We start from the raw sequence: 22781 nt of genomic DNA, 5'->3' as shown, positions 1-22781 counted from the left end.
AACGCAGCCAAGCAACACAGCTGGAGCCTCCCTCCTCCCTGGCCGGCAGGGAGGGAGGGAGAGGAGCTGCTTCCTTTAAACCCTGGAAATTAAGGGACATCATCAATAAGGGACAGCAGCGGGACACGGCGCTGGGATAAGGGAGTTTCCCGCCAAATAAGGGACGGTTGCCAGCTATGCTTCTTTGTTGCTCCTCCTGCAGTGAGCCAGCATTGAAGATGCTTTCATTTAAAAAAAACCCAAGTTTAAGGTTTGCCAGAGGTTGGGAGTGAACACACACACACCAGCTTAACAGGGACAAAGCGAAACATCCAGCCCCCAGGGTATCAGTGCCTCGTAATCTGAGACATCCAGATAAAGCAGGACAGTATTGGTGTTAAATAAGTAATGATCAGACGAAAGGCATCTTGGAAAAAAGGAGATTGATCTGTGTGTGCAGCTGGTCTTCTGGAGAGCCACCAAGGTCACCTTGCATGACCCTGAAAGGCTGATGCAATGTAAGAACCTAAGAATACAAGAATCTTGCCGGATCCATATAGGTCCATATGAGGTCCATATAGTTCAGCATCCTGGTCTTATCTCAGGGACCAACCACATACTCCAATGGGATGCCCATTTGAGATTCCCAGCAAGTGGTATTCGGAAGCATATTGCCTCATACAGCGGAGGTCCAACACTGTAGTCCTACAACAGCCATGCAATGTGGGCCAGGGCCCCTGGTCTGGATAGAGACAGAGGCTTAAAACCCCCAGCCCTTCGCACTAGGTTCTGTGATAAGAATTTTAAGGTCTTAAGGTAAAGGGACCCCTGACCATTAGGTCCAGTCGTGACCGACTCTGGGGTTGTGGCACTCATCTCGCTTTATTGGCCGAGGGAGCCGGTGTACAGCTTCCGGGTCATGTGGCCAGCATGACTAAGCCGCTTCTGGCGAACCAGAGCAGCGCATGGAAACACCGTTTACCTTCCCGCTGGAGCGGTACCTATTTATCTATGTGCACTCTGACGTGCTTTCAAACTGCTAGGTTGGCAGAGCTGGGACCGAGCAACGGGAGCTCACCCCGTCACGGGGATTCGAACCGCCGACCTTCTGATCGGCAAGTCCTAGGCTCTGTGGTTTAACTCACAGCGCTACCTGTGTCCCTTAGATATGTAATAAATGTTCATAAATGTACCAAGCAAACACATACATAAATATATAAACCACATGTCTGAAAACCCCACGGAAAAAAGTCCTGAACAAATTGACCTCAATTATTTCTCTGCAAAGTCAAAGTGGGAAACCTCCCCATTGTCTTTTTCCTTCACAAATCGTGTCTTAAGGGCACATTTAAGATATGAATAGAGTGTGAGCCTGTGACCTCGCTCAGGAACTAAGTATTTATCATTACAAAAGACTGGCCAGGCTCCCCAGGCAATCCAATCAAGTGACCATTAAACAGGTAACCTGGCAGACAGGAGGTAAACAAACCACTCAGATTTCTGCTGTAGACCGCCCCTTCTGTGATGTATGTATGATGTATGGAGGGGTGGTCTTGAGCTCCAGGGCAGGGAATTTAAAATGTCTATTTAAGGCCTTGCGCACCATTGTTCTGGGTTCCTCCTCCCTCCTGCATGTGGTGAGTGAGGACCCTGTTGCAACAGATCAATAAAGATCAAGCTTACTAGCTGCTTTGCTTCTCAATATTCTCTGGTTGGCCTCTGTTATTTTCTCCTACCAATAGGGTACCTACGTAAGGACTCTATATGGGCTCTTGGATACCCCATAAGGGGGAAAAAGGACAGATTTTTTTTGTTTACAACAGTTCCCAATTCAGATCAGGCCTTTGGGTTGGCAATTTGTTTTTGTTTGTTCGTTTGTTTTTTTAAAAAACAAATGGATGCAAAGCAAATGTATCATCCAATTTAGTCCCCAGTAAGCACACAGGTTTGCATTGTGCAATTAAGGGTTTACACAAAAGCAAGTCCCGCCGGTCCACTGGAGTTTCTTCTCAGGAAAACAGGTTTAGGAGTTCAGTCTCCTTCTGCTCATGAGACACACTTTTCTTTAGGGCTTCACTCATTCCAGAGCTAAACGCATTTATTCTCTTTCCCTTGTGCAATTTTACGATAATGTGGCTCGTATTGATAAACAGCAAAACAATGGCATCTGATTAAATGTAATTTAATTTACAGATGAAAGCCGCACCTGTCTGAAAACCAGTGAAACCTCTTTACAGATATGAAAAGAGTGAAAGGAATGAAGAGCAATTGTGCCAGGCCCTGTGCAGGATAAAATTCCGTCATCTGTCACCCCTGCTTTGTGACCATCATTTTTGTGTTTATACAAAAGGGGGATTTATGAGGGTCCAGACCCACTGCTTGTGTTTCTGGGGGAGATGGGCATCCATTGCTTCAGGGGTGGGGTGCCCCTCCAGCACCCAGAGACACGCAAACAGCTCCATCGCCACAGATGATCCAGATTTCTCTGCAGTGCCTGTGGTCACCATGGCAACAGAAGACTGGATAATGGATTCAGGGATGCCTGTGCTTCCTTCTCTAGCAGCAGGCCTTAAGGGGAAAACCAGCATCCAGACATACTGTGACAATTCCTTTATTTGAGCTTTTGAGTCAGAGTCCAGCCTCAGAACATACTTCAGATATCTAAGTTCCATGCACATCTTCTGTATATCGGGGCAGCCCCTTCCCACCCTGTACATCAGCCTCTCCTTTTGTCTTTGAAGGACGTCTTATTAAAATGTTGATATTTGTTTTACACATGTAATTGGGGCTATTATTTTTTAATTGTGTTCTTTAAATTTCCCCTGAGACCCCTGTCCTCCAAAATACATTATGAAAACCTATATTCCATTACATACACCACAACTTTATACATCTGTAAAACACGTTCTTATTAAGGGATCCACAAATTAGTCTAAACCTTTGGAAGTCGTCTTTGGGTTTTCGGGGGGGGGTGTTTACACGAAACCTGGATTTCTGAAGGTTACAGTTTGCTTGTGGGCAGTTCTCATAGACACCTGGTTGAACTAGACAGGGCACTGGCCTGATCCAGCAGGCTCTTATATTTTTTAATGCCTTCCCCTGGGTGAAACTATTGGTCTCTCAAAGCTGCTGTTGTTTACCCTGATTGAGGCCTGCAGTTCAAAGTGTCTGGCAAAGATCCAGGACTGATCCATTTGTGGGCTTTGCCCTAGAAGAACTAGACAGCAGGATAAGTCTATCTATGGCTACTAATATTGCCAGGATGGCTAGATGCTTCTTCCATGGAAGGAGGCAGTAACGCTTCTGAATAACACTTGCTGGGAGCTGATGGAGAAGAGAGTGGTCTTGTGCTCTGCTTGTGGGTTTCCTTTTGAGGTATCTGGCCTGATCTAGCAGGGCTTTGCATTCATAAGATTCTCCCAATACCAGAGAGAAAAATCTCACAAGGGGGGACTTTGGGCCAGTCATTGCCTTTCAGCCTAACTGGTGGCGCTGTGGTTTAAACCACTGAGCCTCTTGGGCTTGCTGATCGGAAGGTTGGCGGTTCAATCCCCACAACAGGTTGAGCTCCCGTCGTTCTGTCCCAGCTCCTGCTAACCTAGCAGTTCGAAAGCACGCCAGTGCAAGTAGATAAATAGGTACCGCTCCAGCGGGAAGGTAAATGGTGTTTCCGTGCACTCTGGTTTCCGTCATGGTGTCCAGTTGCGCCAGAAATGGTTTAGTCCTGCTGGCCACATGACCCGGAAAGCTGTCTGTGGACAAACGCCGGCTCCCTCAGCCTGAAAGCGAGATGAGCGCCACAACCCCATAGTTGCCTTTGACTGGACTTAACTGTCCAGGGGTCCTTTACCTTTACCTTACCTCACAGCATTGTTGTGGGCATTAAATAGGGGAGAGAACCAGGTACACCACCTCCAGCTCCTTGCTGGAAACAGTGAGATATAAAATAAATAAATGCAATTTACATCCAGGTGCAATTTAATTTTAGACTCCATACTATCAAATGAATAGGTTCAGTTTGCTAAACGCATTTTGTTCCAGAAGCTAGTTTGGAAGTGGGAGATAGCAAGGAAAATGAAGGCAACGCAGGGCAGATGGGGAAGAATCTCCAGCGCTGGTATCTAACCGGGGCTGTGTGACGACAGGAAAGAGTTATTATGAGAAATCCATCATTAAGCCGCACGGCAGTGAGATGCTTTCACTGGAACAACAAACCACTTAACGGACTTGCACTTTCCCTTTCCCCCTCCTGGCAATGGTTGCAGCTCGTTTTGAATGCAAAACAGGTAATTAAAAAGAGGAGCCTGATAAGAGATGTCTGGTGGCAGTGGCAGGCAGTGGGAATCCCTGCAACCATTTCCAGATGCAGCCTGCACTGCACACAAAGAATCCTTAGAAGCATGCAAGCTCCTTCTTCAGGATACGCAGTCAGCCCGGACAGCTCAGTGGGTTGAGCATGGTGCTGATGACGCCAAGGTTACAGGTTTGATTCCCTGTGTCTGCATATTCCTGCACGGCAGGAAGATAGTTGAACCTCAGGGTCCCTTCCAGCCAGTGCCGGAGTTACGTATAAGCTAAACAAGCTAGACAAACCTAGACAGCATCCTAAAAAGCAGAGACATCACCTTGCCAACAAAGGTCTGTATAGTTAAAGCCATGGTTTTCCCAGTAGTGATGTATGGAAGTGAGAGCTGGACCATAAAGAAGGCTGATCGCCGAAGAATGGATGCTTTTGAATTCTGGTGCTGGAGGAGACTCTTGAGAGTCCCATGGACTGCAAGAAGATCAAACCTATCCATTCTGAAGGAAATCAGCCCTGAGTGCTCACTGGAAGGACAGATCCTGAAGCTGAGGCTCCAAGACTTTGGCCACCTGATGAGAAGAGAAGACTCCCTGGAAAAGACCCTGATGCTGGGAAAGATGGAGGGCGCAAGGAGAAGGGGACGACAGAGGACGAGATGGTTGGACAGTGTTCTCGAAGCTACAAACATGAGTCTGACCAAACTGCGGGAGGCAGTGGAAGAGAGGAGTGCCTGGCGTGCTCTGGTCCAGGGGGTCACGAAGAGGCGGACATGACTAAACGACTAAACAACAACAAAACAAGCTATAGCTTAGGGCCCCACTCTCTTGAGGGCCCCCCAAAAAATGTAATGAAAAAAGCAACTGGATGTTCATTTCCAAAATATGAGATAAAAAACAAATAAAATAAAACCTACACGCAGCAACAGAGTTTTGTGTTGTGTAGGCTCCTGTGATGTAAGTCAGGGGCCCCGCCTGCTAGCCTGCTCCCTAAAATATCCCTGGTTTGCTAGTTTCTATATATAGGGTGCCTACATTCTGCAATATGTGCCAATGGCTTTCAATACATTAGTTCCATAAATTACCATATAGCGTATATCCAGGACAAAAAGCAGCAACAATTTGTTGTTGACAAATGACAGATGGACATATAAAGGGCCCCATTACCTTCAGGAGCTGAGGGCCTCATCAAACCTAAATCCGGCCCTCCTTCCACATTTCTCAAGGGCAGCTGTCGGGGACGACAACGCCCCCAAGTGGGAGAGAGCGAAAAGAGCGAGAAAACTACACGCCCCATCAGCCCTCGGGACAATCCCTTAGGGAAAGCTGCGCGCGCAACCCAAACCTGCCGCAGCGCGTTACTCAGCCTAAGGGGCGGGGCTTGGGTGGTTCCCGCCCCGTCCTCCTGCTCCTTATTATTATTAAGTCCTGGCCGTTGGGCGTGTGCGGGCGGCGGTTGAGCGAGAGGGCGGGGCCTGCCTGCTCCTTGGGCGGGGCCTGGCGGGGGCGGGGCTCAGCTCGTATTTTCTCTTATTTACGGCGGGCGCCCGGTGGTCGAGGTCGGCTCAGTGCGCGCGCCTTGGAAGTTCGCGAGCGCGCTCGCTTGCGCGCGCAGCTCCTCTGAGGGGAAACTTGAAGGGGGCGGGGAGCACCTTCTCCGTGAGGGAAAAGTGAGGGGAAGGTCTCCCGCCCTGTGAGGGAAGGGGCTTCTTTTTGCCTGAAAAGGGGGGCGTGAGGGGGAGGGGTGCCCTTTTTCGACAAAAAACCCCCCCACCCCAAATATTTGCCGCCTCCCCACTCCCGGCGAATTCTCTCTGTGCGTGAGAGGAGGGGCTTCCCCCACCCCAAAACCGACTGAGGGCTTATGGGGGGAGATTGACAGGCCCCTCCTCCCTTCCACGCCCCCCCGACCAATTTTGGACCAGCCCCTCCCCCCCCCGCCGGGTGGGGGCAGTGAGCGCCTCCATGCCCTTGGCTGGGCTGCTGGGCGGTCTCCGTGCCAGCGGCAGCCCCGCCCACCCGGCCGGCCAGCAGGTGGGGTGGGGGCGTGGGAGGGGGCGGGGGTGAGCCTTTGCACACGCATACACACACACACACACACACACGCGTGTGCCTGCGAGATCGGCGCCCGTCTGCACGCTCGCCCCTCGCTGCATCGCCCGAAGTGCTGCTGCTGCTGCTGCTGGCGCCCACCGGGACCCCTGGGGAGGCGATGGGGGACCACCGAGAGGCCGGCGACGTCAACTCGAACCTGCTCATCACCTTCAGCACGGGGGACCTGCAGCTGGACAAGGCCATCTGGCAGTGGCTGACCTGGGACAAGGTGGGTCGGGCTCTTCTTCCCAATAGCCCCCCACGAAGCCTCCTGGATCTGTTAAGTAGCTGCCAGAAAGAGAGAGGGGGCGATACTATACATTTCGCTCCTCGTGCAGTTAAAGGGCTTTGCCAACGCCAGAAATAGGAGTTTGCTGCGCTGGGCACTGCTGGAAAATCGTGCGCACGTTAACGTGCTTGAGAGGCTTGCTGGGGGGTGGGAAGGCTTCGGGGAAACTCACATCTCCCTCCTTTGCAGCGTAGGTGAATTTTCGGCGCTGGCAAGAAATACACCGTTATCGATTGCCTTTAATTGTGAATGTGCGATCGAGATCGGTCTGCGTGTTTTCCTTTGCCATTGCCATTTCTCCCCTCTCTCAAAAACGAAGCCCTGCGGCATAACGTTTCGTGCATCTGAAGACTGTAGTCTACAAAAGCTTGCGCCATAATAGATTTGTTAAGTCTTTTAAGTTGCCAAAGACACTCTGCAAACGACTAACATGGCTACTCATATTTTTATTGCGAGGGATTCCTTAGTGTCCAGCAAACCTTTGCATTCATGTTCCCTTAAAATAGGGCTCCTGGTCCATGCAATTAGGCAGAAGACCATAGTTTAAAATTGGGGTGAAGCCCCTCTCTGAGTAGGGGGCTCATGTGGCTCTGGAAGAAAGAAATTAATGCATCCCCTCACTTCGAAAGAGATGCTTCTCCCATATTTCAGCACCATGTACTGCTATCCTTAAGCAGTAGTGCTTAATAAACAGTGATGCAATGTAGAGCAGTGACTCATCTATGTTGTAGACAAAGGAAAGTGTTTCTGAGAGCTGGATGTTTTGCATTTTCCTGCTTTGAAATTTCTGTTTTCAGCAGAGGGCAGCTCTGCTATTTTGATTTCATTTTGTTTTTGCAAAGCTGTGCAATTCTAAGACCAAGCTTAAACAACTTTCTTGGCTGGGCTGTTCTGCCGTAAGTGCCCCATAAGTTCCTTTGACACTATCATTCTTGGAAAGGTATGACATTGCAGAATACAAATTAATTTGCAAGTCACAATTTGTGTGTTAGTGTCTTAAGACACTTCCCTTTTCTCTCTCTCTCTCTCTCTCTCTCTCTCTTTTTTTTTTTAAACTAGGCAGTGCTGCAAACTGTGTGGCTTTGCTTTGTTGCTTGTTTTGTTTTGCACTGTTCTGCTTCCTCCGGGAAGCTATTTCAGTCTGGCATCAAATTTGCTTTTGCACTTGGTTATCAGTAGTGTGTAGGTCTTTTGGCCAGTTAAAGCTGATCTGGTTCCCTGATGTCTTACTCTTCCTCCTCCTCCTCCTTGCTTGGTGATGTCATACAGAGTCTGATTAGCATTGTGCAGAGGGAATCTTTTGAAGTGGTCTAGGGGGTGAGAGCTGTCTGAAAGGCAACAATCGGTAATTTGGAAACAGACAGTTTTATTTTTTGAATTCTCAGTCACAGGGAAGGTTCTCTGTAAAATAGCTTTTATATATAGCACAAAAATAAAACTGAAATAGTGGAAAAGAACATGACATCTTGCAGGTGGACTACGGATGTATTTTTTCAAGGGGAAGGAGGACATTTTGGTGTCTGCATTTTTCAAATAAACTCAGGAAACCAACAGTTTCTACATTAATGCAAAAGGGTGATCTTACCTTACTGCAGATGGGACTGATGTAGCTATGGGCATTATCACACTCTAAAATTTAGTGGATAATATGTAAAAGAAGCTTAACGTGTTTTACTGCTTCCAGGTGCTCCATAGTTAGATCCTTAGATGACTATGGTTGTCTATGGGAATTCTAGGCATTTAAAAATGTGGTTCTCCAAACCTTGCATCTCTTTGATGTTTCAACATTTTATTCCATGCTCTTCAACAGCATTACATAATTCCACATATTTCAGTTTTTCCACTCTTGTCACTTCCAGCAGTTAACCTGGGCTTGTGATGTAGATGGCAGCCTACATGGGTCATTGCTTCATTTTGAGCTTAATTGTTCCTTTGTTAATACAAAATCTTACAAAGGGGCAGGTGGCACCTGAGCCCCAGTATGTGACGTCAAAATTGTACCCAAGTACTGCAGCTCTTTTTTTCCTTTTCTTTTTGGTAACAATGGCCATACATCAATATTTCATTATCTGTGCAGCTTGCTGATGCTGCAGATTGGCTTGGGGCCTATTTTTAGGAACTGTTGCCTCTGAGGTTGGATGTAGCAAGTGATTAATAATGCATGCCACCAATTGTATAAGTGAGGAAAGTTAGTAAAAAAAAAATCATCCTGCATTTGAAATGTGAAGGATACAGTGGGGGGGAGTTCAGTGATGGAGGAAATGTTTTGCTTACAGAAAATTGCAGGTTGAATCCCTAAAATTTCCAAATTAAAAAAGGGTCAGGTAGCAGGTGATGTGAAATAGCACTGCCTGCGATGCTGGAAGGCTGCTGCCAGTCAGAGTAGCCGTTCTGGGCTAGGTGAGTGAATCAACCCAGGATCAACCCAGCTTCCTGTGCTCCTAAATGTACTTGCCTATGTCTTGAAATTACCTTGAGTTACAGGAGATCAACAAATGGCTAGATTCACATCCAATTTAAATTGAAGTACTTTGCTTAATTGGATCAAGCGGAATAAAGGTGTAATTTTAAAGGTGTAATCATGGTGACCCACATAAGCTCTGTAACATTTATCTTATTCAGGCATGAGGTGTAGACTTGGAGCATTACATGATAATTGATATCACATTTGGAGAAATGTCAAAATACTTTTTTGCAACCTATGTCGTCTTATTCTAGAAACAGATGAGCTTGTACAAATAAAACAAGTTGTATGTGCGTCTGTTTCTCTCTCTCTCTCTCTCTCTCTGAATGTATGTGAAAGCTAGGCCATGAAATTGGGACTTTTTAGGTAAGATTTAAGTTTTGTTGTAGCAGAAGTGCATACATAATTCTGGCAATTCACTACTGCTTTTTTATCTTTGGTTTACTGACAAACTGTCAAACAAAACCAATAATTCAGAAGATAAGTTGATAATGGTTTTACATTCTTGCCTCCTTTCTCTTTGGGATTTGACTTCTAGAAATTAGAATCAAGCTCTGTCCAGTATTTGGAAACCTAGAACTGTGGTGGGCAGAGTTTATTTACAGGAGTTGTACCACAGGTAGCTGACTTGAGTTGCCCAGATGCTTGGAGCCAGCCTAGAATCTCTGGTTTTCAGGGCCGAACTAAAAGTCACATTATTTATGTTTTTAGCCCTTGAGTGTTTGGGGTTTTAAATATATAAATACAAGTGTCCCCATCCAGACCACCACGGGGAAGGGAAACTTCAACTTTTTGCTCCTGCCATGGTTTCAATAGGAATCAAGGTGTCTGGACCTGTCATCTACAGTGGGAAGAGAGACTGTTCATGCCCCACACATGCTTACTAAACCATCACCAAATTAGCCTCTAAAGGATTAAAAGATGCTGATAAAATAGGGTCAATTTGGGGCCTTGGTACTTGATGTGTAGCTGGATGCTTGTCTGCAAGACATCCACTCCCAATATTGGAAGAAGGGAACACTGTAACTCTTTCCCCCGTAACATAGTTCTTATTGAGCACAGTGGGACTCAGTTGTGGGTGAACATGCACAGACTTACACAAAACTAATATTTTTTACTTTCACCTTAAAGTGGCTATAACAGATTGATTTAGCTGAATAAGAGCTTGTAGTGTTTTGGTATCTGGGCCTGTCTTCCAGTGAAATAAATATTGCTTTCTTTTAAGAGACAGGAATAAGAAAAACATGGTTTGAAGACTTGATGATGTTAGAACTTTAAAATGAATTGACAACTAAAAGAGAGAAAACAAAATAATATATTAACTAGTAAGACTAAAACTGCAATTATATGCACACTTTTCAGGGAATAAACTCCATTGATTACAGTGGGATGTATCATTTATCTAGCAAATTGATTGTATATGATATTTTATGGTGTCATAAGCAAAAAGCATGCATAATAAATGTGCATAGTTGATAAGGCTGTAGGTCTTGGAATTAGACCTGCCATGGATAAATTATTTTATAGGATTACATATCTGACAGTCACCTTCAGAGTCATTCCACTGAAATTGATTTATGTGGGTCTCCTGTGAGAATGACCCAATTGGATACCACATACAATGTATTCATATTATTATTTGGATAACTTGAAGCGACTTTTTACCTCCCTACTAAAGCCCATACAAGGCCTGGTTCTTAATGGAAACTTGTAAGGAATGAAGTTCATGCGTGTATTTATTTTGGCACATCAGTTAACAGGCTGTAGATTGCTTCCACACAAGCTCTCTGAAGCCTCGCTCAAGTGATCCTGGATTTCATCTTTGGCATGTTGATTTCTGCGCCAGGGTCTTATCCGGGTGAGCAAGCCACTAAAATGTAGACGTAATGCAACTGAATTCACTTCACCTCAGGCAGCTGCATTTTGAAGATCTTAATTGCTGCCACAATTCACTGGGAATGTCAGGGGAATTATGAAGTAGGAATGTATGGCAGGGAACCCTTTTTTTGCCAGAATTTTGGTAAATTATTGTGTATTGTGAACCACTGCGGGCACAGTTTCTTGTGGAAAGCGGCATATAATTAAACTGAAGCTTAATGTACTGTGTCCATGAAGACAGTAAAACTGCTGCTTCCTTGTAACTTCTTGCTGGCCTAGTATTTTGTCATATTTAATGAGCCATAGTTAGGAGGAGGTGAATATAAATTACAGTACATCACATTCTTAGGCTTATAGGTTTATGGATAGTTGGGCAGGGATGTCTGCGCTGATAAGTCACGAACACTCTGTAAAGGGGATTAGTCCTATAGGGGACTGACTATGCATTTAGATAAGGCAATTATAAATCTATATACAGTGGTACCTCGGGTTAAGAACCTAATTCGTTCTGGAGGTCCGTTCTTAACCTGAAACTGTTCTTAACCTGAAATACTACTTTAGCTAATGGGGCCTTCCGCTGCCGCCACTCGATTTCTGTTCTCATCCTGAAGCAAAGTTCTTAACCTGAGGTACTATTTCTGGGTTAGCGGAGTCTGTAACCTGAGTGTAACCTGAAGCATCTGTAACCCAAGGTACCACTGTAAAGGTTTTAGGAAACAGTATGAATCACATCAGGATTGTCTACAGTGTAAGAGCTTAATCCCTTGTTTTTAGCCCTGTTTTACAGCAGGGCTCTCTCTGCTTGGCTCCTATCTCAGGCTTTTGATTCTGCACCCACTATGGAAACTTTTCAAATTGTGGAAAAACACAGATCTGCCTCATCTTTATCAGCTCGCTCTTCTAAGTGGAACATAGGAAGCAGCCCTATACAGTACTCAGTCAGACTGATGGGTCCATCTAGTCCATCTAGTTCCACATTGTCTACTCTGATTAACAGTGGCTTTTTAGGGTTTCTGGCAGGCAGGCATCTCTCCCAACCTTACCTGAAGATACCAGGGATTGAACCTGGGACCTTCTGCAGGCAAAACACAAATGCTCTACTGCCCTTTCTCATGCTTGGAATTTTGCACAAATGAGATCACTTCTCAGTTTTAAAAATATACAAAAAATGTACTCTTGTGAAGCTGACCATTTGAGATATGTGCGTAACTGCAGCTTGTTCTCAAGTGTTATAAAGAAGATACCGTATTTTTTTGCTCTATAAGACTCACTCTTTCCATCCTAAGAAGTAAGGGGAAATGTGCGTGCGTCTTATGGAGCGAATGCAGGCTGCGCAGCTATCCCAGAAGCCAGAACAGCAAGAGGGATTGTTGCTTTCACTGTGCAGCGGATGATCCCTCTTGCTGTTCTGGCTTCTGAGATTCAGAATATTTTTTTACTTGTTTTCCTCCACCAAAAACTAGGTGCGTCTTATAGAGCGAAAAATACGGTGCGTAAATGTGTCTCAGATTACACTAAACAACTTTCTTCATTTGGTTTGCATTGTGAATGTCTGATTTCTGTTGAAGATGGTGGTGTGTAGAGCGAAGAGTTATGCTGGAGTTTGGTGAATCAGTATTGTGCATGCTCAGGTGTTGTGTGGCTGTGAAAATAACAGCCTAGGGATGTAAGATCTAATCTGACTTGCTCAGTAAAACTTCCAGCATAGCGTGCAGGGTGCAGAAGGACTGGTTAGAGAATAGGGATGCAATTTTACAGTGTGAAAAACTCTACACCATTTTAACTGGCGGTGTGGGTTTTTCAGAAAAAAAATGTTATGGTAATTTTGCATAGGAACCCTTTCACTGGAAAAAAATTTTTATACTCTTGTTTATTTTACTTGTATTTAGTGAACAGTGCTAAAAACCTTGAACCTGCCAAGCTTTCCTAATAGTGTCTTTGCATTTGGCATCCATTTATGGTTAAAGCTGAACTTATTAATGGAATATTTTCTGCAGAAAAAATAAGCACTGGAAAACTCCGCATCTTGGAAAACCTTCCGCCCACATCACTAATTTTCACGTAGAAATAATTTCTATCTTTCAAAGATAGACCCATTCAGTTGAATTAGGCTTACTTTCTTTCTTTTTTTTCTTTTTTTAATAGTATTTATTACTTTTACAACAATTTAAACACTACAAAAAAAAACAAAGAAAAAACAGTACATTACAATACAAAAACACCACACAACACCAAAACATCAAACTAACAAGACAAAACAAAAACAATTTAAAAACACAACAAAAAAAAAATTTCAATATCTTATCTTTCTTTCACATATTTCCCCGACCTCCTCACACCTCCCTTTTTGTATTCCACTTCAATTAATTATTTCAGCAATTCCTTTCCATCTTCCCCTGTTTTCTGTCCTATAATTATCTTAACACATTTTAACCTTATTTTCCTTTGATACTCTATTAATCTATTTATACTTAATTCCTTATAACCTTTCTACTAAAGCCATATCACTTCATTCCAACATTCTTCTAGCATTCATTAATTTTACAATGTTTCTGTAAATAGTCTTTAAACTTTTTCCAGTCTTCTTCCACCGACTCTTCTCCCTTGTCTCGGATTCTGCCAGTCATTTCCGCCAGTTCCATATAGTCCATCAACTTCATCTGCCATTCTTCCCTGGTGGGTAAATCTTGTGTCTTCCAATACTTCGCGATGAGTATTCTTGCTGCTGTTGTTGCATACATAAAAAAAGTTCTATCCTTCTTTAGCACCAATTGGAGAACCATGCCCAGGAGAAAGGCCTCTGGTTTCTTCAGGAAGGTATATTTAAATACCTTTTTCATTTTGTTATAAATCATCTCCCAGAATGTCTTAATCCTTGGGCATGTCCACCAAAGGTGAAAGAATGTACCTTCAGTCTCATTACATTTCCAATATTTATTATCGGGCAAATGGTAAATTTTTTCAAGCTTAACATGTTGTTTTGTCCAACATCTTGTGCCCATTTAATCATAGCTGATTTCACCGTTTCATCCTGAGTGTTCCATTTCAACAGCAGGTTATACATTCTTGACAAATTCTTGGTTTTTGGGTCTAACATGAATTAGGCTTACTTTCATATCTTTCAGGTCTTTCTAAGATTAACGTGTGCTAATTTTATTTTGGGTATGCATGCTGATTTAGAAAGTATGGTTATACATAAATGTTATGGACAAGATAATAATGGGAGTGGGATGGGGCTTATTGGTTTTTTAAAATTTTATTATGATGTATTTTGTGTTCTCATTTTGTATTATAATGTTGTGAACCATCCTGTGATTTTTGGATGAAGGGTGGTATACATATTTAATTCATCATCGTCGTCATCACCACATATTTTGCTTGGCTATTTCAGGTCAAAACCTGAATTGCCTTGATCTTAAGTAATCCAACCTGTTGCTGGATGGCGGAAGAGCTCAGAGAGCATATCTGCACCATTTTCTTGCTCTGAAAAGCAGCGTCATGACTCCCTAGAAGGGAGGATCAGTCCCAGCCCCTTTATTGATTCTTCAGCCTCCGGTCCTTTCGTCCTTGCATTGGTTCCAGGGCTTATTGACTATAGTAGGTGCTCCAGTTGGGGCTGCCCTTTGAAACATTCTGCATACAGTGGTACCTCGTGTTACATATGCTTCAGGTTACAGACTCTGCTAACCCAGAAATATTACCTCGGGTTAAGAACTTTGCTTCAGGATGAGAACAGAAATCGTGCAGCAGCAGCAGGAGGCCCCATTAGCTAAAGTGGTGCTTCAGGTTAAGAACAGTTTCAGGTTAAGAACAGACCTCCAGAACAAATTAAGTACGTAACAGAGGTACCACTGTATTTCAGCTGGTGTAGAATGCTCCAGCCTGCCTCCTGGGTGTGGGGAGATGGGGTCATATTCAGCCACACACAGTGGCAGACAGCTGTTCTGCTTCTACCAGTTTGCCAGGTCCAGTTGCCACCCTGGGCTCCTTTGGGATGAAGGGCAGGATATAAACTTAGAATGCTATTCGGCTAAGTTTTACTCAGACCCATTGAAATTAACGGACCTAACTTAAAGGTAAAGGGGCCCCTGACCATTAGGTCCAGTCGCGGATGACTCTGGGGTTGCGGTGCTCATCTCGCTTTATTGGCCGAAGGAGCCGGCGTACATCTTCCAGGTCATGTGGCCAGCATGACTAAGCCGCTTCTGGCGAACCAGAGCAGCGCACGGAAACGCCGTTTACCTTCCCGCTGGAGTGGTACCTATTTATTTACTTGCACTTTTTGGGGTGCTTTTGAACTGCTAGGTGGGCAGGAGCAGGGACTGAACAACGGGAGCTCACCCTGTCGCGGGGATTCGAACTGCAAACCTTCTGATTGGCAAGTCTTAGGCTCTGTTGTTTAACCCACAACGCCACCCGTGTCCCTGGGCCTAACTTAATCGTGTCCATTTATTTAACTGCGTCTACTCTGATTAAAGCTTTGCTGAATACCCTGCTTTATAATTTTAAAAAATAGTAGGAGAGGTGGTGTTGGTCTTTCATTTTCTTTGCATTCTGGTGCTCGCCGCCTCCTCTCTTCTTTCCATAGGAGAAATGACAGTAAATCATCAAGTTGGTTCTTGGAAATGCAGAAGAAACCTGTTCCTTTGGCTTTCAAAAGCTTGCGCTGGTGCTGTTCCTTTGCATGCCTAGAGGATATTGCATCGTGTGTGTGCCTCTTTTACCGTTTTATATTTATCAGAGTTCAATTGTTGTAGTCTTGTGTCTGACAAATCAGGAGAGGTGAGCTATAAAGGGCTGTATCAAACAGCATTGTTCAATTGACAGGTTTCTGTCATCGGAATGGGGAAGGAAATAATTTTCAGCAATTCCCCTCCTCCCCTTCCTAAAATTGTCTGGAGGGTTCCGGAATGCGGGGGGGGGGCAGCAGCGAGAGGGAGAATTGCTGGAAATTGCTTCCCTCCCTCCCTGGAAGACTTAGCGCTGGACAGAATCGTTGGATGCAACCCAAATCGATAAAATAAAAAGCATGCTTATAATTTGTACCTGGGGAAAAAAGCAAGTAGTTTCTAGCTACTAGTGAGCACTATGGGAAAATGTGTGTCGTATGTTGTCTTTTTCTTCTCCTAAGCTGGTGGGGTGGGGTGTTTGAAGAGTTTGCTGGAGTTCCACTTTCTGATATGGTAGCCGTAGGAAGAAAGTGACCACTCTACACATTTTCAAGAGCCTTTCATTACCCAGCCTTCCCTCTCCTTGTCATGACCTATCATTACAGTGGTACCTCGGGTTAAGTACTTAATTCGTTCTGAATGTCCGTTCTTAACCTGAAACTGTTCTTAACCTGAAGCACCACTTTAGCTAATGGGGCCTCCTGCTGCTGCTGCACCGCCGGAGCACGATTTCTGTTCTCTTTTTTTTTTTTTTGTGAAAATAATTTTTATTAACAGGCCAATCACATCACATTATCATATCACATTAGTTCCAAATTATACAGCCAAATTTTAAATTTTATTGGGGGTGCCCATACATCAAACTCCGCTCGAGTCCAAAACAGCATCACTTTCTTACTGCTTTCATTAGACAGTTCTGTCCAGTTTTATCCGGATAGTCCTTTATTAATTCCTTTCTCTTCTTGTTGTTATCATAAATTCCTTTCTTTGCAATCTCTGATTTTCACAAGCAGGTTGTAAGAGCACGATTTCTGTTCTCATCCTGAAGCAAAGTTCTTAACCCGAGGTACTATTTCTGGGTTAGTGGAGTCTGTAACCTGAAGCGTATGTAACCTAAAGCGTATGTAACCCGAGGTACCACTGTACAGAGTTGCAAGTTGAGATGCAAAGAGTGGGTGGGGCAGGGGAGAATAGTTAAAATGCAGCAATAAGACAGCTCTGAATGTAATGGAATATTGTGCTTGAAGAGCAAGCCTTTTATATTGCAATAAATAAATAAAATAATATATTTATGAAAGGCAATAAATAATTTTTTTAAAAAAATGCGCTCTTTTTGCAGAAAGACAACTTTGTGACATCAGTTGCAAATGGGTTTTGCGCCCACTTAAAATTTTCTGTTTCTTCGACAAAAAGTAGTGGACAAATTTTGACTAAGCAAACTTCAAATCGTCCTTTGCTAAACTCTTTACTAACCCTGCCAGCAGATCCAGTCAAGGTTTGAAAAACAGTGCTAGTACAAGGAGTTATACTGAGTGACTGTTACAGCTCACCTCTCAATGCGCAGCCATGCGTGAGTCTAGCCCTTCATTTCCCTGCAAAAGAAAATGCACAATGGCATTTACCAATAAATGCTTACCTTCCATTGAGTGTTATTTAGAGATATAAATCTACAGGGTGGGATTCACCTATCAAATCCCATCAGCAAAAAGCCTGTGCAAGGACATAAGCTTGTGCAATGGTGCTTTCCCTGCCCTCCTCCCCCCATGTGCCCCCAAAACAGCAGGAGGGGGTTGGGAGAACCCACAGAACAGTGGGGGGGCTGGTGGAGAGGGGGGTCATTCTGCTTGGCAAGCTGCAATGCCTGCACAAACAACATTCGTCATAACATGAATTCCGCTCACAGTTTCTACCTCCTTTTCATTTTATTACTCATTCTATGATATTTAATTTATTTTTCCTATCCTCCTGTTTTACAAATAGAGTTCAGAGCAAAAATTAGACCTGGCGTTGTTTGTAGAAGAGATAGTTGGGGACGCAAGATTCTGCTTTTCCAGGCCACAGTGGTGAAAGGAGCATTAATTCCTAGAAAATAGTAGAGTTCAACCAAGGTTAATTTCCCACAGTCCATGAATCATCCCTCTGCTTTGTTCATTATTTGCAGTCGCTCACATCTTACCCTTTCGGCAAGATTCAATTCCCCACCCCATTCGTGCAGAAAGAAGTATAATAATAGTGGCACTACGTCTCTGCCTAACCAATTCCGAGGCCCTCTAATTGGTGGGGAGAGCAGCTGGCGCTGGGCCTAAGCAACATCCTGCTCGATTTTCAGCAGCCTCTGCCCCTTTTGTCTTGCTGACGGAGTGGAGTGGGATGAAGCTACAGCACTGGAGAACAGCCACCTGCAGCAGATGCGCAAAGCAGGAGCTGCTCAGGAGTGGGCAGGGGAGTGTGGTAGCTTTGCTGCTGTCCTATATTCATTGCCATGGAGTCAGCTGCATTTGTTATTGATTTATTTATTAATAAAATTCCAGTCCCTGCATGATGCAGCTGTAGAATGGCAGATTGCCTACAACCCTGATCAGAGCCAGGTCATTGGCTTGAAGCCCTGCAAAAGCTGGCCGCCAGGTGCCAGTGGCATAGAGCATCTGTCGATAAATTAATGGAAACTGATAGAAATAGTTTTGAATCAGGGGAACTTGGGTTATAAAGCTGGCAGTAGTGGGTGAGGACTAAATGAAGTGGGTGAGCACTAAAGCAGTCAGTGCATCTGCTCCACCACCCACCAAATGCTTGTGTTCCAGAATATGGGTGTGTGATCTGGATGTTGGTAATAATAATAATAATAATAATAATAATAATAATAATAATAATAATATAATAATAATAATAATAATAATAATAATAATAATAATAATAATTTATTTATACCCCGCCCATCTGGCTGGGTTTCCCCAGCCACTCTGGGTGACTTCCAACAAAACACTAAAATATAATAACCTATTAAACATTAAAAGCTTCCCTAAACAGGGCTGCCTTTAGATGTCTTCTAAAAGTTTGGTAGTTATTTTTCTCTTTGACATCTGATGGGGGGGCGTTCCACAGGGCGGGCGCCACCACTGATAAGGCCCTCTGCCTGGTTCCCTGTAACTTGGCTTCTCGCAGCGAGGGAACCGCCAGAAGGCCCTCAGCGCTGAACCTCAGTGTCCGGGCAGAACGATGGGGGGGAGACGCTCTTTCACGTATACTGGACCGAGGCCGTCTAGGGCTTTAAAGGTCAGCACCAACACTTTGAACACTTCGGTTCTTCGTATAGATTTTTTTTGTGTGTGTGCATTCTATGAAACTCTTTAACTAGTGGCAGGTTGTTATTACAGTGTGTATTTTTGTCTTTATATTGTAAACCGCCTTGATATCTTCAGATGACGAATAATTAAAAAACAGACAAGAAGAACTGTTTGTTGATATTCATTTCCATGGTGCTGCATAGTTGCTTTGGTTTCAACAGGAAATGAAACTTTTTTTAAGTTTCCCCCTGTGACACTCAGGACTTTCTTCTGTCGAACTGCTTGCAATGTTAGATCTGGAGACCGAATAACATTAAAACTGCACCATGGGTGTTTTCCTCATTCTGAAATAAATATTATTCAGGCTTCACAAGCTGATTGGTGCCTTGCAGTTGCTGGACCTAGAAGCTGGCTGACCTCCTTGTGGTAAATGTCACTGTTGCTCACTCACCCTTGAGACTTCAGATTCCATTGCCTTTTTTAAACCCCTGCTGAGGAGTCCTGTTTACCCTGCTCAACGTGGAGAATGGCTTCAGAGACATGCATATTGTTGAGCAACTCTACGTTATCAAAAGTAGTTTGGTTTTATTATGTAGTACAAATTGCACTTAAGATCATTCCGTGCTGTCAGCCAGCCAGCTCCAAGTTCTGGCTGAAGCATGAAAGCAATAACTAGCAAAGGTTGCTGTGATTACATATCCACTTCAGAGAGTCTGGCAGAACAAATCTTTGCATATGTACTAGGCTCCCACAAATCACCTTGGAATTTCCCCCTAATCTCAGAACAGGTTTTGTCTTGTTCTTAGCATTTACTGAATATGACTGGAATGAATTGCTGGTGCTTCATACGTGTGCCCTGGGGACACCTGGATGGGAAATAGACATTGAAAAGGGGGGTGGACTGGAATCGGTTAAATGAAGAATTATTATTATTATTATTATTATTATTATTATTATTATTTCACACATTTTCTCCAAAGAGCTCAAGTTGGCATACACACTTTCCCTCCTCTTCTTTTTATTTCACAACAACCCTGTAAGGTAGATTAAGCTGTAGGACAGTAACTGGCTGAAAGTCACCCAATGGGCTTCATTCTCAAGTGGAGATTGAATCATTGTCTCCCAGGTCTGAGTCTACTCCAGCACTCTAATCACTACTCTACACTGGTTCTCCTTCTAGTTTTTCTTCTTCTTCTTCTTCTCAAGTAAACTTTAATATATTTTTATGGGGCATAACACACCTACACACTATAGCTGTCATACTAACCTGTCGCGACACACAGTTTGGAAAGCTCTGAACTAGATCGTCATCCTGCACATAACATAGGCTGGGTTGGCAATCTTCTCAGTGGCGTCTGGAGATGCCAGGCATTTGGACCATGTAGTAATTATTGGGGGCGGGTTGCTACAGATACTATCGCTGCTGCTTATTGTATTTTATTTGATTCTCTGTTTTTAATGATATTTTATTGACAAGTGGCTGTTTTGTTGCCTTGTGTTCCATACTGACTAACTGGGCAGCATACCTAATTATGCTACATGTTCTCTGGCTTCAAAATGTTTCTTGGCACAATTTACATAAGTCTATCTGCTTTGTTTTGTTTTGAAGGGAGTAGGTCCTGCATGCTATGATCTGTATGATCTGTTAATGCCCTTGACCCCTTATATCCTAGTGTTCGGACTTTGCAGTCAGCCATGAGGTTTATTAAGATGCTATCTACTGACATCAGCTTGGTTTGGGGTACTTGGGCCACATTTACTCACCTCCCTAGAGGAGTAAAGACATAATCAGATGAAGAACAGTTAGGGTTGATTCACCCAAACCTCTCCCTGTCCACAGCAACAGAGATTCTGCGCTCGTGCACACCCCCCCCCCCTGGGCTCATGTTGGTGTGTAACCATGTCAGGTTGTGTCAAGGCAGCAGGGCACGTGCTCTGTACTTGGCCTGGCTTTGGTGTGCTACTGCAGATTCTGACGTAACAATTGTGGCTTTTATGTGCTGAAAAGGCTGTGAGACTTAGTCCTCAGATATAACCCAAACATACATGATTTCACGCAGCATAAATGCCGTCCAGTTCTGAGTTTTGTGTTTGTAAAACATAACCCTATTGTGTGTTTCATTTGCAGAATCCGAAAACGAAAGAGCAAATTGAAAACTTGCTACGAAATGGGAAGAATAAGGAGCTGCGGGACCGTCTATGCCGTCGGCTTACCTTTGGAACTGCCGGGCTCCGCTCTGCTATGGGGGCCGGCTTTTGCTACATCAATGATCTTACTGTGATCCAGTCAACACAGGTGAGTTCCAGGCAACATGGTACAGGCAGGAAATCTATATGCTACTGTCTGTCCCTCTTCTTCTCTGAGTAACTTGCAAATACAAATATTTGTATTTTACAAACACAAACATTTCACTTTCCAGTCCTGAGCCCTTCTGGTGTGCGGTAGTTGCCCCATAGAGTATGGACGCCGTGGAGTCAATTAGTAGAGGAAATAAAAAATTATTGTTATTTATAAAGTGTCACCTGTGTGCACAAGAGGGCAGATCCCTGCCCCGAGGAGCTTGCAATCTAATACAGCACAACGGAAACAACAGTGCGGGGAGTGGAGGCATGTGGAGCCCTGTGTACAGCTGTTTCAGTGGCACTGGCACATGCCAAGGTGTAGTTGCAGAATGAGTTACAGCAGGGCAAGGAAATAGCAGGTTATAATGAAACCTTCATGATAAAGGTGGGCCTTCAGCGATAGCAAGGAAGAGAGATGGCATCATATTGGTGTTCTGGGAAGGAGTTCTGAGCAAACAGGGTAGCAAGGGAGAAAGGGCAGAGTCTTTGGAGGGAGCAGACCTCTGGACAATGGAGGGTGAACAAAAGCTTTGTCCAATTGAGTCTGCACAGGGAATTCAGGGGAACAAATTTGTCTGTCTGTTAAGAGCAGTTAGGTAAGGCCAGTCTCTAGCTCTCAACTTAATCTACCTCACAGGGTTATTGTGCAGTTAAAAAGACCAGGTGGAGCAGTCAATGCTTCCCTGAACTGCCGCCTTTTGGTTTTAAAACATTTTTATTCATTACATTTTAAAAAATCTTCAGTGTCTGTGGTCTGCCAGAATAGCAAGAGTTTTAAAAAAGTGTTTTGAAAATGTGGAAGCACCAAGGCAGTATATTCAGAGGAAACAAAGAGTGGCATCATGGCTGCCTCACTAAGCAGGAACCCAATTGTGCAAAGCTGTGCTCAAGGAGCCGAACTACACATCAATGTGGCTCCTCTTTTGGGGGTTTATGTTGGCTTTTCTGAAATTTCAGGAGCTCCAAAAGAGAGCTGTTTCACACCAAAATCAACTACCTTGCTATATAAATGTGAGCTTCCTGTGTGCATATGGTCGATGTAATTCCCTTTGTTGAACATGAGCGGCTAACAAGCTGAAAGCCTTCAACTATAAATGATTACCGAATTAATATATGCATATGAGGAGTACCAAAGCACTTTTACTACAGGGCAGGCTTTAAGGAACTAAACGTGCTCATGGGCCTTGCTGGACTGCTGAGGAAGCAAACACAGCTTTGTACTTTCTGACCTCTCTGTTTTGTTCACTTTGAAAGTGTTCATGCTGTGACAGCCTGAAGAGCACGTGCCGGCTTTGTGTTTTGGTCTGCTGGAAGCACGAGGAACTTTGGATTGGCTGCTAAGTAATAATAAGCATTCTTGGCAGAAGACTTCAGTTCAGATACCAGGAAGTCTTTGCGAACACTGTTGTGCTAGCTTTGCAGGTTATTATCTCCCTTACTGGTGGTTATTTTCTTCGGTAATGATTTCTTGTTGCATAAGA

At 44.1% G+C, this 22781-nt stretch overlaps 3 protein-coding genes across 4 annotated transcripts in view; 2 read left to right on the top strand and 1 right to left on the bottom strand.

Moving 5' to 3' along the window:
• LOC128412209 (maestro heat-like repeat-containing protein family member 7) overlaps positions 1 to 5613 on the bottom strand; it is a 67423-nt gene extending 61810 nt beyond the window's left edge. Inside the window, exon 1 of the mRNA XM_053385085.1 lies at positions 5446 to 5613. The gene's annotated coding sequence lies outside the window, so the exon portion shown is untranslated. The remainder of the gene's footprint in view (positions 1 to 5445) is intronic.
• The window catches only part of LOC128412208 (zinc finger protein 850-like), a 264328-nt gene that overhangs the window by 120666 nt on the left and 120881 nt on the right, over positions 1 to 22781 (top strand). The window lies entirely within an intron of this gene.
• Positions 5843 to 22781, top strand: part of PGM2L1 (phosphoglucomutase 2 like 1) — a 38166-nt gene continuing 21227 nt past the window's right edge. Inside the window, exons 1-2 of the mRNA XM_053385090.1 lie at positions 5843 to 6601; positions 21086 to 21253. Of these exons, the coding sequence (XP_053241065.1) occupies positions 6491 to 6601; positions 21086 to 21253 (279 nt within the window). The 5' untranslated portion in view covers positions 5843 to 6490. The remainder of the gene's footprint in view (positions 6602 to 21085; positions 21254 to 22781) is intronic.

Source organism: Podarcis raffonei, chromosome 4, assembly GCF_027172205.1.
Source record: "Podarcis raffonei isolate rPodRaf1 chromosome 4, rPodRaf1.pri, whole genome shotgun sequence".
Classification (NCBI taxonomy): domain Eukaryota; kingdom Metazoa; phylum Chordata; class Lepidosauria; order Squamata; family Lacertidae; genus Podarcis; species Podarcis raffonei.
This window is presented reverse-complemented; position numbering and strand designations above follow the sequence as displayed.